This window comes from Ursus americanus, chromosome 29 (genome assembly GCF_024610735.1).
Source record: "Ursus americanus isolate L20-20 chromosome 29, mUrsAme1.1.p, whole genome shotgun sequence".
Taxonomy (NCBI): domain Eukaryota; kingdom Metazoa; phylum Chordata; class Mammalia; order Carnivora; family Ursidae; genus Ursus; species Ursus americanus.
The window spans coordinates 2,278,576-2,292,283 of NC_142155.1; the positions used below are offsets into that span (position 1 = coordinate 2,278,576).

At 36.8% G+C, this 13,708-nt stretch overlaps 1 protein-coding gene across 4 annotated transcripts in view; it reads left to right on the plus strand.

Moving 5' to 3' along the window:
* The window catches only part of UBE3D (ubiquitin protein ligase E3D), a 190,737-nt gene that overhangs the window by 41,164 nt on the left and 135,865 nt on the right, over positions 1 to 13,708 (plus strand). For all 4 annotated transcript variants that reach the window (XR_006780822.2, XR_006780823.2, XM_087856921.1 and 1 more), the window contains exon 8: positions 1,878 to 2,041. Coding sequence is in view for 2 of the 4 variants with exons in the window: in XM_087856921.1 (XP_087713047.1) it covers positions 1,878 to 2,041 (164 nt within the window). In the remaining 2 variants the exon portion in view is untranslated. The remainder of the gene's footprint in view (positions 1 to 1,877; positions 2,042 to 13,708) is intronic.

Consider the following 13,708-nt stretch of genomic DNA (forward strand, 5'->3'; position numbering starts at 1 on the left):
GCACTATTCTAGGTGTTCAAGAACAAAAAATGCCATCAAGGAACTCCTAAGCTAATAGGAAAACATGGTAGCTAGAAGGAGGGAGAGAGTTAAGGTTGTTGTTAAGTGTCACTTTGTAGCTGGCCGTCCATTATGGGGACCCCATGCTTCTCTGACTCCAGATCACTTCCACCGAAGCTAACATACTTGTTGACTGAAGTTAATACTGGTATGCCTCATAGTCATAGTCTGAAATCAGGTTTAATTTTCTTTTACTGTAAGGTTTTTCAGGTTAAAACTCAGGAATAGGAAACACCTAAAAACCTAAAACCTACTGCTAATAGATATTTAAATCCAGGGGCGCCTGGGTGGCTCAGTCAGTTAAGCATCTGACTTCGGCTCCTGTCATGATTCCAGGGTCCCGGGATGGAGCCCCCGCATCAAGCCTGCTTCCCCCTCTCCTGCTTACCCTGCTTGCGCTCTCCTTTGCTCGCTCTGTCAAATAAATAAAGGAAATATTTTTTAAAAATAACTAACTTCTTTGTTATAAAAATAATACATTCTTGAAACATTCAGACAACATGAAGAATGTAGGGGAAGTGGTGTTCCCCCATCTTGTCTTCTCTCCTCGTCTTATTATATCTTAGTATTTGAAGGTAAACATTATTAACAGTGTGGTATGTGCACCTCAGCATTTTCTCCCTCTCTCTCTCCAACCCTATGTTCATGCGCTCACATTCTGCTTTTCTGTTTGTGAAACCTACCCGAATCACATGATGAGCATTTTTCTTCAGCATGTTTACTTCGCTCAACAGTGTATCATAAGGATTCTTCTTGTAATTGTGGATCAGGGTCTTTAGTGACTGGATTTCCAGTGTGTGGCAGTTAAAGACAGTGCTGCAATGAAAATAATCTTCGCTTGTGCATTTTAGTACTTCTTTAGAAATAGACCTTTCTAATCGAAGACAGTATTAGGGTTTGTGTTTTTTAAACTGATAATTACCACCTTCCAGAAAACTTGTACTAATTTATCCCATATAGTGAGACCTTCTTGGTACCCCACCCAGATGCTCCTTACTCAGGCTGGTGCACCCATTTCCCAGCTGCTGAGACTTGTGGGCTGCTGACGGCGCACGGCTGCCTCGTCTCAGAGACGTGCCTTTCTATGACAGAGGCCGCCTTGTTCAGAAAGTGCCCTCTTCCCCACCCTTGGTCTGCTCAATCTCCTGCCAGTGATTTGACCCTGGGGTACAGAAAGCGGAGGCCTCCTGTCTCAAGGTGGGATAGATCTGTAGGTGCCGTTCTTGCATCAGAGCTCCCCACGGGATCAGGCTGAAGCCGGACTCCAGGTGAGCCCCTCGGTAGATAGCGTGCATCCAAATCCCCAAACACTCTTCCACCAGCAGTCCAAACCCCTCTACTGAACTGGATGTTATCTTCTTTTTGTACTTGCCAATCTGATAAGTGAAAAAGGGCAGCACATCATTTTTACATTTCCTTATTACTAGTTATATTAACATTTTTATATGTTTATCACTCATTTCTTCTGTTAATTCTGTTCACATTCTTTGTCTTTATTTCTGTGGGGCTGTTTTTGCCCCCTTATTGATTCCTGGGAGCTCTATATATTACAGATAATAACTTTGATATCTCCATATTAAATATTTTCTCCTAGTTGGTTGTCTTTTTTTTTTTTTTTAACTTTACTATCTCAGCGGCTCTACCAGATGTTACACTTTGAAAGACTTACCATACTTAAAAATTATATATAGGGTTCTCCTATCTTTTTTTTTTTCTGGTATTTTTATAGTTTTGTTTGTGTTTTGTTTTTTAGTGGTGATATGAGATATGGATAGGGTGACGATAATATGCTTATACTTTTCTCTCCCTATCTTTAGCTGTGGCTTTTAAACTCAGACAGCTTGGTGATTGAATCTTTGGGAAGTTCCAAAAGTATCAAAAAGTTCCCCCTATTGGAAGATTCCTTGAAGGAAGATTCCAATTCTGCCTGGAATGCTGTCAAGGTCCTCTACCAGCCATGCATCAAAAACAGGAATGAAAAGTAAGTTGTGCTTTTGTTTTCTCATTCCACATTATGTTTTAGTTTCTTTTGCCATTTGGTGTTGAGAAATTAGTGAATTAAATGGTACCATACCACTTCCCTTTTTGAAGCTTCTAGGAGTCATACTGCTAAATATTATACTTTAAAGTAGATTGAATTATTACAGATGATTCTTGCTAATGTGCAGAAAGCTTGCTTTTCCTGAAAATAATTGGTCTTTTTCTTGTAATCTCAGCTGTCTGTGCATATGGCTGCAGTACTAAATCAGGCATCAACGGCTATGAATATTTACTGATAAGCACTTTCCAGGCATTCAGGATGCAATAGTGAATAAAACACAGTCCTTTCTTCCTGGGCTTGTCATTGTAATAGGGGGAAGGCAGACCATCAGCAAAAGAGGCATAAAATCATGGACTAATGTGGTTCCTACTAAGAGGCAGGCACTTATCGGAGGGCTTCTGGCTCATTTAAGCCTAACATCAACCCTGTGGGGTAGGTCCTGTTATCACCGTCATTTTAGAGATAGGGACACTAAGACACAGGTGTTGAAATTACTCTAGTGAAATATAAAGCAAGGCAAGGTAGTTGGGGAGTAGTAGGATAGGTGTAGGAGGTTGTCATTTTATATGAAAAGTGAAGGAAGTTTTCTCAGATAAGATGATATTTAAGTGGAAAACTCGAAGGAAGTGAAGGAGTGAGCCTTATCGGAGAGAACAGTGTTCCTGGCAGAGGGAACGGTTGGAAGTTGATACTTGTCCTGTACTCTTCAGTGAGTTTGATCAAATTTGTAATAAGAATGGAAAGATCCTGGTCTTTTTCTGGGAAGTAAATAAGAAATTTTTGAAAAATTGCTTTTCTTTTTTGGATTATACAAACAGTACAAATCATGAAATATTCAAACAGTCGAGACATATATAAAATATGAAAGTTCTCTACCGTGTCCCTCTCCAGAAGTAAAAAGTATGTTGTGTGTTCTTCAATTCCTTTTTCTATTTATTTTATTTTAACATAATTTGAATGATACAGGTGCATTTTTTACACTTAAAATAAAAAAGGCAACACTGTAGAGTCTCAGAGATTCTTTCCATGTCGGTGCTTGGCGTTTTATGAAATGGGTGTACTATAAATAATTTAACTATTTTTCTGTTGATAGATCCTTGGGGTCTATTTTCCTGCTATAATTAGCATTGCTCTGTGTGTTGTTATACAAATTTGTTTTGTAGTTATGTGTACTTTTTTTATAAAGGATTTCTAGAAGTAGAATTGCTGCAGCAAAGGTATGACATTTAAAATTTTGATAGATAATATCAAGTTTCTTTGTAAAAAGGTGTTGCCAATATATACTCCTACCTGAAGTTACTATAAACGATACTTCCCTGAAGCGTCATCAAACTGCCGTTTAGATTTTTGCCCATCTGATGCCAGTCTAAATGAAATAGTCCCGATGACTACCCTTGTGTTGTTCTGGGGTATGATCAGAGAATATGGCTTATGCTTTGATGCTTTGGGGACCTTGGCGTATATGTGGTCTGATACATAATCACGTTTTAAGCTGTTGGTTGCTTGTATCCTCTGTTTACTTGTGTGTGTTTGTGTGTGTGTGTGTACTTCTGTATATTTAGACTTACATAGTGAAGCTTATTAAAACCTTTCACATTTTTTATTCCTTTGAAATGTGCATTTTTGAGAAGGGTATGTCAAATCACACTATGATTATAGAAAAGTTTTTTTGTTCTGATTTTGGTATCAGTTTTTGCATTATATATTTTGAAGCTATGTTTTTAGGTATATAAATGTTTGTGCCATGACACCTTGACTAATTGCATATTTTATCCATAAGAGATTTTGCTCTCCTTCCATTTGATGCTATTTCCCTTTGATTCCAATTTGCCTGATGTTAATACTGTTATATTTACTTTCCTTTTTTTTAAATTGCCAGTTTGTCATACAGTAGTCCCCTCTTAGCTGCAGTTTCGCGTTTGTGGTTTGAGTCACCTGTGGTCACCTGCAGTCCACAAGCAGATGACCCTCCTCCTGACGTATGGTCAGAAGGTCAGCCGTAGCCTAAAGCTAGGTCACGGTGTCTCCATCACTCACCTACTTCATCTCCTCACATAGGCATTGAGTCATTTCACATCATCACCATTATAAGAAGGGTGAGTTCAGTACAAGAAGATATTTTGAGAGAGAAAGAGACCACATTTACATAGCTTTTATTACAGTATATCATTGTAATTGTTCTATTTTATTATTAGTTGTTAATCTCTTACTGTGCCTGATATATAAATTAAACTTGATCATAGGTATGTATGTACAGGAAAGAGCGTAACCATATACAGGGTTCGGTACTACCTGCGGTTTCAGGCATCGCTGGGGGGTCTTGAAATGTAACCCCCATGGAGAAGGGGAATGTTTTTCCATTTCTTTACAGCTGTCCTGTGTTATTTTGTCTTAGGTATACGTTGCCAACATGTACCTTGTAAACTGTGTAGGTGGATATTTTAAAACCTCATTGTGACTGGGGCACCTGGCTGGCTCCGTCGGTAAAGCATGTGACTCTTGATCTTAGGGTTGTGAGTTAAAGCCCTACATTGTGTGCAGCCTACTTAAAATTAAAATAATTAAAAAAAAACAGGTGAATTCAGAGAAAGACAATTATCATATGATCTCACTGATATGTGGAATTTAAGAAACAAGGCAGAGGATCATAGGGGAAGAGAGGAAAAAATGAAACAAGATGAAACCAGAGAGGGAGACAAACCATGAGAGACTCTTAATCTTAGGAAACAAACTGAGGGTTGCTGGAGGGGAAGAGAAGAGGGATGGGGAACTGGATGATGGACATTAAGGAAGGCATGGATATAATGAGCACTGGGTATTATATAAGACTGATGAATCACAGAGTTGTACCCCTGAAACAAATAATATGTTATATGTTAATTAATTGAATTTAAATTAAATAAAAACCTTAGGAGTGGCAAAAAAAAAAAAAGAATCAGTCAAAGATATAGGTACTTATTAGGGTGTTGGAATAAACAAAACAAATATAAATCGTCCATTAAAAAACAAACACAAAACAGGTGAATTAGAAGAAAACAGACTCCAATATGACAGTCTATTTTAAAAGTGAATGTAATCCACACTTACTGTGATTATTGATATAGTTGAACTTAATCTACTGTCTTTTACATTGGTTGTCTTCTCTGTATCATTTCTTGATAATTTGGAAGTAAAAAAATACCTATTTCTAGATGAGTTTAGTGGTTAACCTGAAACTTCTAACATATGTACTTAAACTTCTTTAATTATCAATCTCTAGATTTAACTAGTATCCATACTCTTCACCAGAACAAGAAAAGACTCTTAATGAGGTCTCGCATTTCTTCTTTCTCTCCCTGTGGCGTGCGCTCTCCTCTATGTTGAGAGCACTTACGATTCTGCTGATGGTGGTTCTTTCTTCTTAAAGTAGCCCTACCCCATTTGCTTCCCTCTTAAACTCATGTATTACAGCCATAAATGTTTTTATATTTTTATTGTATGTTTATTTCCATGAAAATATTTGATGTTTTTAAAATAGTTATAAATAGTATTATAGTACGTGTCTTTTTGCTGTTTGTTTTTCACTTCATAGTCTTTGTTTCGTTGTTTGCTTTGATGAAACATGCTCTTTCATAGTTCTTTTAAAGTTGAACTGTAGTCAGTCTTTGAATACCTGATAATCTCTTATATGTTATCTCTCTGAACACCTATAGCATTTCTCTTTATCTTTGTTTTTCTAAGATTTTATACAGATATATCTAAATGTTAGTGTTTATTCAAAATTTTCTCATCACAGTCTGTTCTTATTTTACAAATGAAGTATTCTCTCAGTACCTGAGAATAATAGTGATACTTCAAGTCTTCTGTTTTCTCTCTTAACTCTTTTCTTTGGGTGTTAACTCTCTTCTCTTTAAAAAGGTTCTTTGTGTTTGATACTTTGTTTCATGGTGTTGCTTTCCCCAAATGTTTGATGCTTCCACTAGAATTCCTGTGCTCTGATGTGTACTCCATGGGAATCAGGACCTTGTCTGTCTTGCTCATTACTACATCTAAATGAGTTCTTTTAAAAAAAAAAATTTTTTTTTTAATGTATTTATTTGAGAGAGAGCAAACACAAGCAGGGGGAGTAGCAGAGGGAGAATCAGGCTCCCCACTGAGCAGGGAGCCTAGTGTGGGGCTGGATCCCAAGACCCTGGTATCATGACGCAAGCCGAAGGCAGACGTTCAACTAACTGAGCCACCCAGGCGCCCCAGATGAGTTCTTGTAGAAGTGCTCAATACATACAGTTTATGGTCACATTTAACAGAACATTTGTTAAATGGATTGTTCATAGTTTTCTGCTCATCTTTATATTTGATAATTACTTTTCACCTGTTGGTGACTGTAGGTTCTTGTTACCATAGTCTGCCTTAATGGATTCGTGAAAGAGAACGCAAAGGATATACCGGTGTGGATGTGCAAGTTTGTCTTTTGACAGCTTTTGGGTGCTAAGGAAAAGGAATTGGTAGTAGATTCAGTTACAGTGGTGAATTTATATTCATTATTGTGAAAGATCTTTACACTGCCTCTCTTGAGGAGAGTGACAAGGATTCAGTGTACTGTCTCATTATTTCACTTATTCCTAACAAATTCCTGGGACACTGGAAATACAATGACTATAGTCAGTTGTGTTCTGCTATATTTGATTAGTGGACTTTTTTTTTTTTTAACTTTGCATGTCATGTCTTGGGGATATAATAAATGAGTTTGATGAGTTCAGTTTTCCTGTTGTGTATAACTTCTTTTGTTTTGCTTTTTCTCCTACTACTGGTTGACTTTGTATCCCCCAAAGGTGGTAAAGGAACTTCATAAACTGGGTAAGCATCCTGCGAGTTATTTGCTTTTGTCTTTAAGGACATTGTCTTTTAAGAAACATTAGTTTCTTTCTTTGGGGGCATTACTGAGTAAACTGTAGACTCCCTGGCATATAGGGTGGTACATTAACTATTTTAGTCCAATCGGCTGCAATTTTAATTTTTTTTTTTTTTTTTTTTTTTTTTTTTTAGTGGAAGTGTGGATTGCCAGATGGCAATCTAAAAGAGGAAAATAACAAATGTAACTATGGTTTTAGTTCCTTGAGCACACACACAAAAAGTGGCAGGTAATATATTTAGAATGTTCTTTCTTTCTAGCAATAGCCACACATGTCTCTTAACATTTTGAAGTCTATTGTTTTTTTATCCCCTTACCCCTTGCCCACAGTTGTCCTACAACTTACTTGTTTAGTTTGCATACTAGAGTTTAGATCCTAAATGGTAACTTTGTAGCTTTGGACCCTAAGTTAATGTCTGCAGTTTAATTGTGCTAACTCATCAATTCACCCATGGCCTCATATTCTCTAGACTGGGGGTAATTTTGCCCCTTAGGGGACATTTGGCAATGTCTGGGTCATTTTTGGTTGTTGCAACTTGAGGGGCTATTGAATCTAGTAGGTAAAGTCCAAGATACTCTTAAATTTCCTACAATGCCTCAGAGAGGCTCTATAGCAGAGAACTATCCAGCCCCAAATGCCAGTAGTGCCAAAGTTGAAAAACCCTGTCCTAGTCTATCTCCTGAAATCAAGCAGTGTCCACCTTTCCCTCTGGGTGTCACAGCCCACAATTTTCTTCAAATTTTATTTAGGCCAGCAAATAAGAGAAGTTTTACTGCAGCATGAGCTCAAAACTCTATAATCCCACATGTTAACCTAGAGTAAACAGGATAAGTACAAACATAATCTGTGTATTGTTATACTTCTCTCATTTTCTCTTAGGGAAACATGAAAAATAGGTTTATTTGTAATAAACAATGATAAAGAATTTTATAGGTTTCAAGTCCTTTTACTTATGTATTTAAGAGAAAAGAACTTACAGGAATGTAATCACTAAGTGTAAATAAGTGGGTTTTTTAAAAAGCTGAATTGAATTCTCTTCATTGTTTAAGTTACATGAATCCAAGTACTGGTAGTAGCTCTTCCCACATTTTTTGAAAGATAAAATACATGATTTAAAAATCTGGACAGTTCGAACTGAGAACTGTTCTGTGTTCCACAATTAGTAGAAACATTTTCTGGCAAAATATATGGAGGGAGGAAATGATGATATGTTGTATTTACCCCTAGTTTTGGTGAATTTAGAGATTATATTTTGTAAACTAACTAGGTTTTTCTTTGTTGGCTCCGTATTGGTAAACATTGTTTCTAAAAAAGAAGTGTTGTTTTGCCTTAAGATAGTCATCCTTATTGCTCTTTTTAAGATTTATTTATTTATTTTTGAGAGAGAGAGAAAGAGGGAGGAAGAGGGAGAGAAAGCATGAGTAAGCAAGCATGGTGGGGAGGAACAGAGGGAGAGAGAGAGAGAGAGAGTAACTTAAGCAGGCCCTGTTCTCTGACTTAGGGCTTGAGCCCACGACCCTGAGATCAGGACCTGAGCCGAAACCAAGAGATGGGTGTTTCACCAGCTGTGCTACCCAGGCATCCCCATTGTTGCTTTGTCTAATGAAATAGAAACACATAAATCACACCCATATACATTTCATATGCATAAAATAATATTAGTAGTTGTTTTTATTTGTCAAATAGTATATTTAAATCTTTTTTTTCTCCTTTATTTCAGCAGAAAAATTGAAATTCTGCTTAATTTTTTTAATTGGGTAAAAACCACATAGTATAAAATTTATCATCTTAACCAGTTTTAAGTATACAGTTCAGTAATGTTAGGTATATTCACATATGTGTTGTGAAAGAATTCTCCAAAACTACTACATTCTGCAACTGAAACTCTATACCCATTACACAACTCCTTTTCCTCCTCCCCCCAGCCCCTGGTAACCACCATTCTATTTTCTGTTTTTATTAATTCGACTTTATTAGTCTGCCAGGCCTGTAATAACAAAATGCCAAAGGCTGGATGGCTTAAAAACCAGAAACTTATTTTCTCAGAAGTTCTGGAGGCTGGAAGTCCAGGATCAAGGTGCCATCAAGAATGGTTTCTAATGAGGCCTCTCTTCCTGTCTTACAGACAGCTACCATCTCCCTGTGTCTTCACATGCCCCCTTGTTTTTGTGAGAGCAAAGAGAGAGGTAGATGGGGAAGCGGTAGAGATCGGGAGAAGATCTCGCCTCTCTTCCTCTTCTGATGAGGACAGCAGTTCTGATTAGAGCCCCATTCTTATGACCTCATTTAACTAAGTACTTTTTGAAAGGCCCTGTCTCCAAATACAGTCACTTTGGGGGTTAGAGCCCTAACTTCAGTTCATATTCAACATAAGAATTTTGGGGGAACACAATTTAGCCCATAACACTGACTACTTTAGATATTTCATGTAGGTGGAGTCATGGAGTATTTGTCTTTTTGCAACTGGCTTATTTCACTTAGCATAATGTCCTTAAGACTGTGCATCTGTGTTGTAGCGTGTAACGAGATTGCCTCTCTTTTTAAGGCTGAGTGCTATTCCAGTGTGTGTGTGTGTGTGTGTGTGTGTGTGTGTGTGTAACACTTCTTGTTTATCCATTCATCCCTCAGTGGACATTTGGGCTGCTTCCTGTGTATTATGAATAGTGCTGCTTTGAACTTGGGCGTGCAAATATCTCTCTGAGATCCTGCTTTCAATTCTTTTGGAGATATACCCAGAAGTGTGATTACTGGATCAAATGATAGTTCTATTTTTAATTTTTTGAGGAGCCTCCATACCGTTTTCCATGGTAGTTGCTGCACTTTGCATTCCCAGTAACAGTTGTTCTAATTTCTCTACATTCTCGCCAACACTTATCATTTTCTGGGGTTTTTTTTTTTAAGGATTTTATTTAATTTATTTTATTTAATTTATTTTTTGTTTTATTTTTTATTTTATTATTTTATTATTTTTTTATTTTTTATTTTTAGAGTTGTTCTAATTTCTCCACATTCTCACCAACATTTATCATTTTCTGTTTTTTTTAAAGGATTTTATTTTATTTTATTTTTTTAATTTAGATTTCAGGTATGAAAGAGAGTGCACAGGGAGGGGGAGGTACAGAGGAAGAGGGAGAAGCCAACTCCCTGCTGAGCACAGTGCCTGACATGGGGCTGGATCCCAGGACCCTGAGATCATGACCTGAGCTGAAGTTAGATGTTTACCCGACTAAGCCACCCAGGCGCCCCTTAAGGATTTTATTTTTAAGTAATCTCTACGCCTAATGTGGGGCTCAAACTCAAAACCCCGTGACTGAGAGTTGCATGCTCCACAGACTGAGCCAGCCAGGTGCTCCTATTTTCTATTTTTTTAATAGTAGCCATCCTAATGGGTGTAAGGTGGTATCTTATTGTGGTTTTGATTTGCATTTCTCTGATTAGTGATATTGAGCATCTTTCATATACTTGTTGGCCATTTGTGTATCTTCTTTGGAGAAATGTCCAAGTTCTTCGTGCATTTTTTTTTAATTAAAAAAACTTTTTTAAATTCAATTTATTAACATATAGTGTATTTTTAGTTTCAGAGGTAGTGTTCAGTGATTCATCAGTCTTACATAACACCCAGTGCTCATTACATCATGTGCCCTCCTTAATGCCCATCACCCCGTACCCCATCTCTCCACCCCCACTCCAGCAACCCTCAGTTTGTTTTCTATGATTAAGAGTCTCTTATGGTTTGTCTCCCTCTCTAATTACATCTTGTTTTATTTTTCCATCCCTTCCTGTATGTTTCTCTGTTTTGTTTCTTAAATTCCACGTATGAGTGAAATCATATATGATAATTGTCTTTCTCTGATTGACTTATTTTGCTTAACATAATACCCTCTAGTTCCATCCACATCATTGCAAATGGCAAGATTTCTTTTTTTTGATGGCTGAGTAGTATTTCATTGTGTGTATGTGTGTGTATACACACACACACAGACACACACACACACACACACACACCACATCTTCTTTATCCATTCATCTGTCGATGGACATCTTTCCATAGTTTGGCTCTTGTGGACGTTGCTACTATAAACATTGGGGTGCAGGTGCCCCTTCAGATCATTGCATTTGTATATTTGGGGTAGGTACCTAACAGTGCAGTTGCTGGGTTGTAAGGTAGTTCTATTTTTAACTTTTTGAGGAAGCTCCATACTGTTTTCCAGAGTTCTTTGCCCATTTTTAAATCAGTTTATTTGTGTTTTTGTGGTTGAATTGTAGGAGTTAATACATTCTGATATTAACTCTTTATTAGACATGACCTGCAAATACTTTTTCTCATTCCATAGATTGCGTTTTTTTTATTGCATCTGTTGATTGTGTCTTTTGATGCACAGAATCTTTTAAGTGTCAGACACCATCATTGCCTAAGATAAAATTAGGTGATTTTGAGGAGATTTAGAGGAATTTGTCCTTTTTGATTGATGAAAACATAAGCCAAATGTTAATTTATGCTAATTTTATATCCAGCAGAATATTTAAAACCTGTTATTTAATAGTTATATTATATTATATATTTCCAAAGAGGCATTTATCTTTTCCCAGAGGTACTTGATAATATATATAGGTATTTGAAATATAGGTATTTGAAATATATATATATTTGAAATATATATAGGTATTTGTTCCAATTTTAGTATATGTGCTGCCGAAGCGAGCACTGAAATATATATAGGTATTTGAAATATATATATAATATATATATTATAATATATATATTATATATTATATTAAAACACTTCACGTGAATTTATTTGGATAGTGTGTGAATACGATGCTAGAATGAATGAGTGAATGAATGAGCAAGCAATGAATGAGTTTATAAGTCACCAACTCTTAAAGAGCACTTTATTAAACCATTTAAAGTGTCTTGTGTGTCCCCACATAGAAGTCACAGGCTGACATTGTCAGTCCACTCTAATTAGGGGCATTCCTTTTGCAGAATAGGATTAATTTAGATTTCAGGTATGAATGTCCAAGTCTTATATTTTATAAGTGAGGGAACTGAGGGAACTGAGGCTTAGTTAGAGAAATAATTAGTTAGTCGCTTTGTTAGTTGGTGATAGAGCCAGAATTTGAGCCAGGTTGTCCTGATTCCAAATTCACTTCTTTTTCGTTATATCATGTAGTCCTTCACCATAAAATTTTAGGAGATCTGAAATGTCACTATAAATGTATATTCTTCCTCAAGAACAATTCCTTTGGTAGTTTAGAATGTGTCAGCATTTTGATTACTCCCTAAAATATACTGCTTACTATACTATATTCAGTAAATATTTATGCATCTTAATATGTAACTTCAGCAGTGGAAACTTCTGATTTATGGTATGTTCATATCTGATCTTCTAGATCAGAATTTAAGGATACAAATGTGATTTTTTTCAGAAGTCAATGCCTTAGCTTCTTAGAACAGGAATCCATTGAAAGGAAATTAATCTAAAAATACAGGAAAGTTATCAAATACCTCTGGGAAAAGATAAATGCTTCTTTGGAAAGTACTTTTCACACATTTGTCTGCTGCTATCGTATTATCACCCAGACGTACCCATCTAGAAATTGTTCTTCATTACAAAGAAAGTTGAGCACATGCTTTCTTAATTTGTAATTGGAAAAATTACACTATGTAAGTTTAGTGGCCTAAATTCAGACTTATTTTATTTGGAATTCTTATCCATGAATTTATAATCATTAAAGAAGATATAGGAAATAAGACTGTGACATATAATAAAAGTGAGCTTTTTCCCTAGAGATGCTAGTCAAAGCAGGTTTTACCTGTGGAAAGCAATTCATCTCTTGGAATCGCTTTCTGGAAAGAATCTGGTTTCCCTCCTCTGATGCAAGAATGTAAGATAAGTATAATCATGAGCTGTGGGGGTAGAATGGGTGAGGGGACTGGGATTGGTTAAAGCAGGAAGGAGAATGTGTATATGAAATTGTTGCTTCACTTTCCTGTGTTTTCTAATAATCTGTTAGGTATTTTTATGAGTCCAACCTGAAGTAGTTGTCTTCACTTTTCACATCAGAAGGGTTTGGGTTTTTCTTTCCTCTTTTTTATTACCTCCTACTATACTTGGTATTATGTGTGATTCCGAAGCAGGAGACCAAAGATGACTTCTGTGAAAGAATTTATAGTAAAGTTAAAGCCACATGTACAAAAAAAATTTTTGAAAAGAGCAAAATCTACCTACATGCTGAAAGGGTTTTCATGGAAAATCATATTCATTAGCTGAATCAAGGAAAATACAAAAGAGTTAAAAGTCATTTCCTTCACTCCACGCCTACCCCAGTGAAAGCTGCAGAGGGCTGGGCAGGGAAAGTGTGCATGCTTTTTCTTTTCTTCTTCTTCTTTTCTTTTCTTTTTTTTTTTTTAAGACTTCATTTATTAGAGAGAGAGAAAGTGCACAAGTGGGGGGAGGGGCAGAGGAAGAGAGAGGAAGAAGCAGACTCCTCGTTCAGCAGGGAACCCAATGCGTGGCCGATCCCAGGACCCTGAGATCATGTCCTGAGCCAAAGGCAGACACTTAACTGACCTTGCCACCCAGGTGCTCTGAAAGCGCACATATTTTCACGTAGGGAGCTCCAGTAGGCTGCTGCCAATGCAGTGGCAGGTGGCTCGCAGAGGTGTTGGGTAGGAAGTGGAGGGTGGCAGTCATCTGCCCGTAGAGATGGT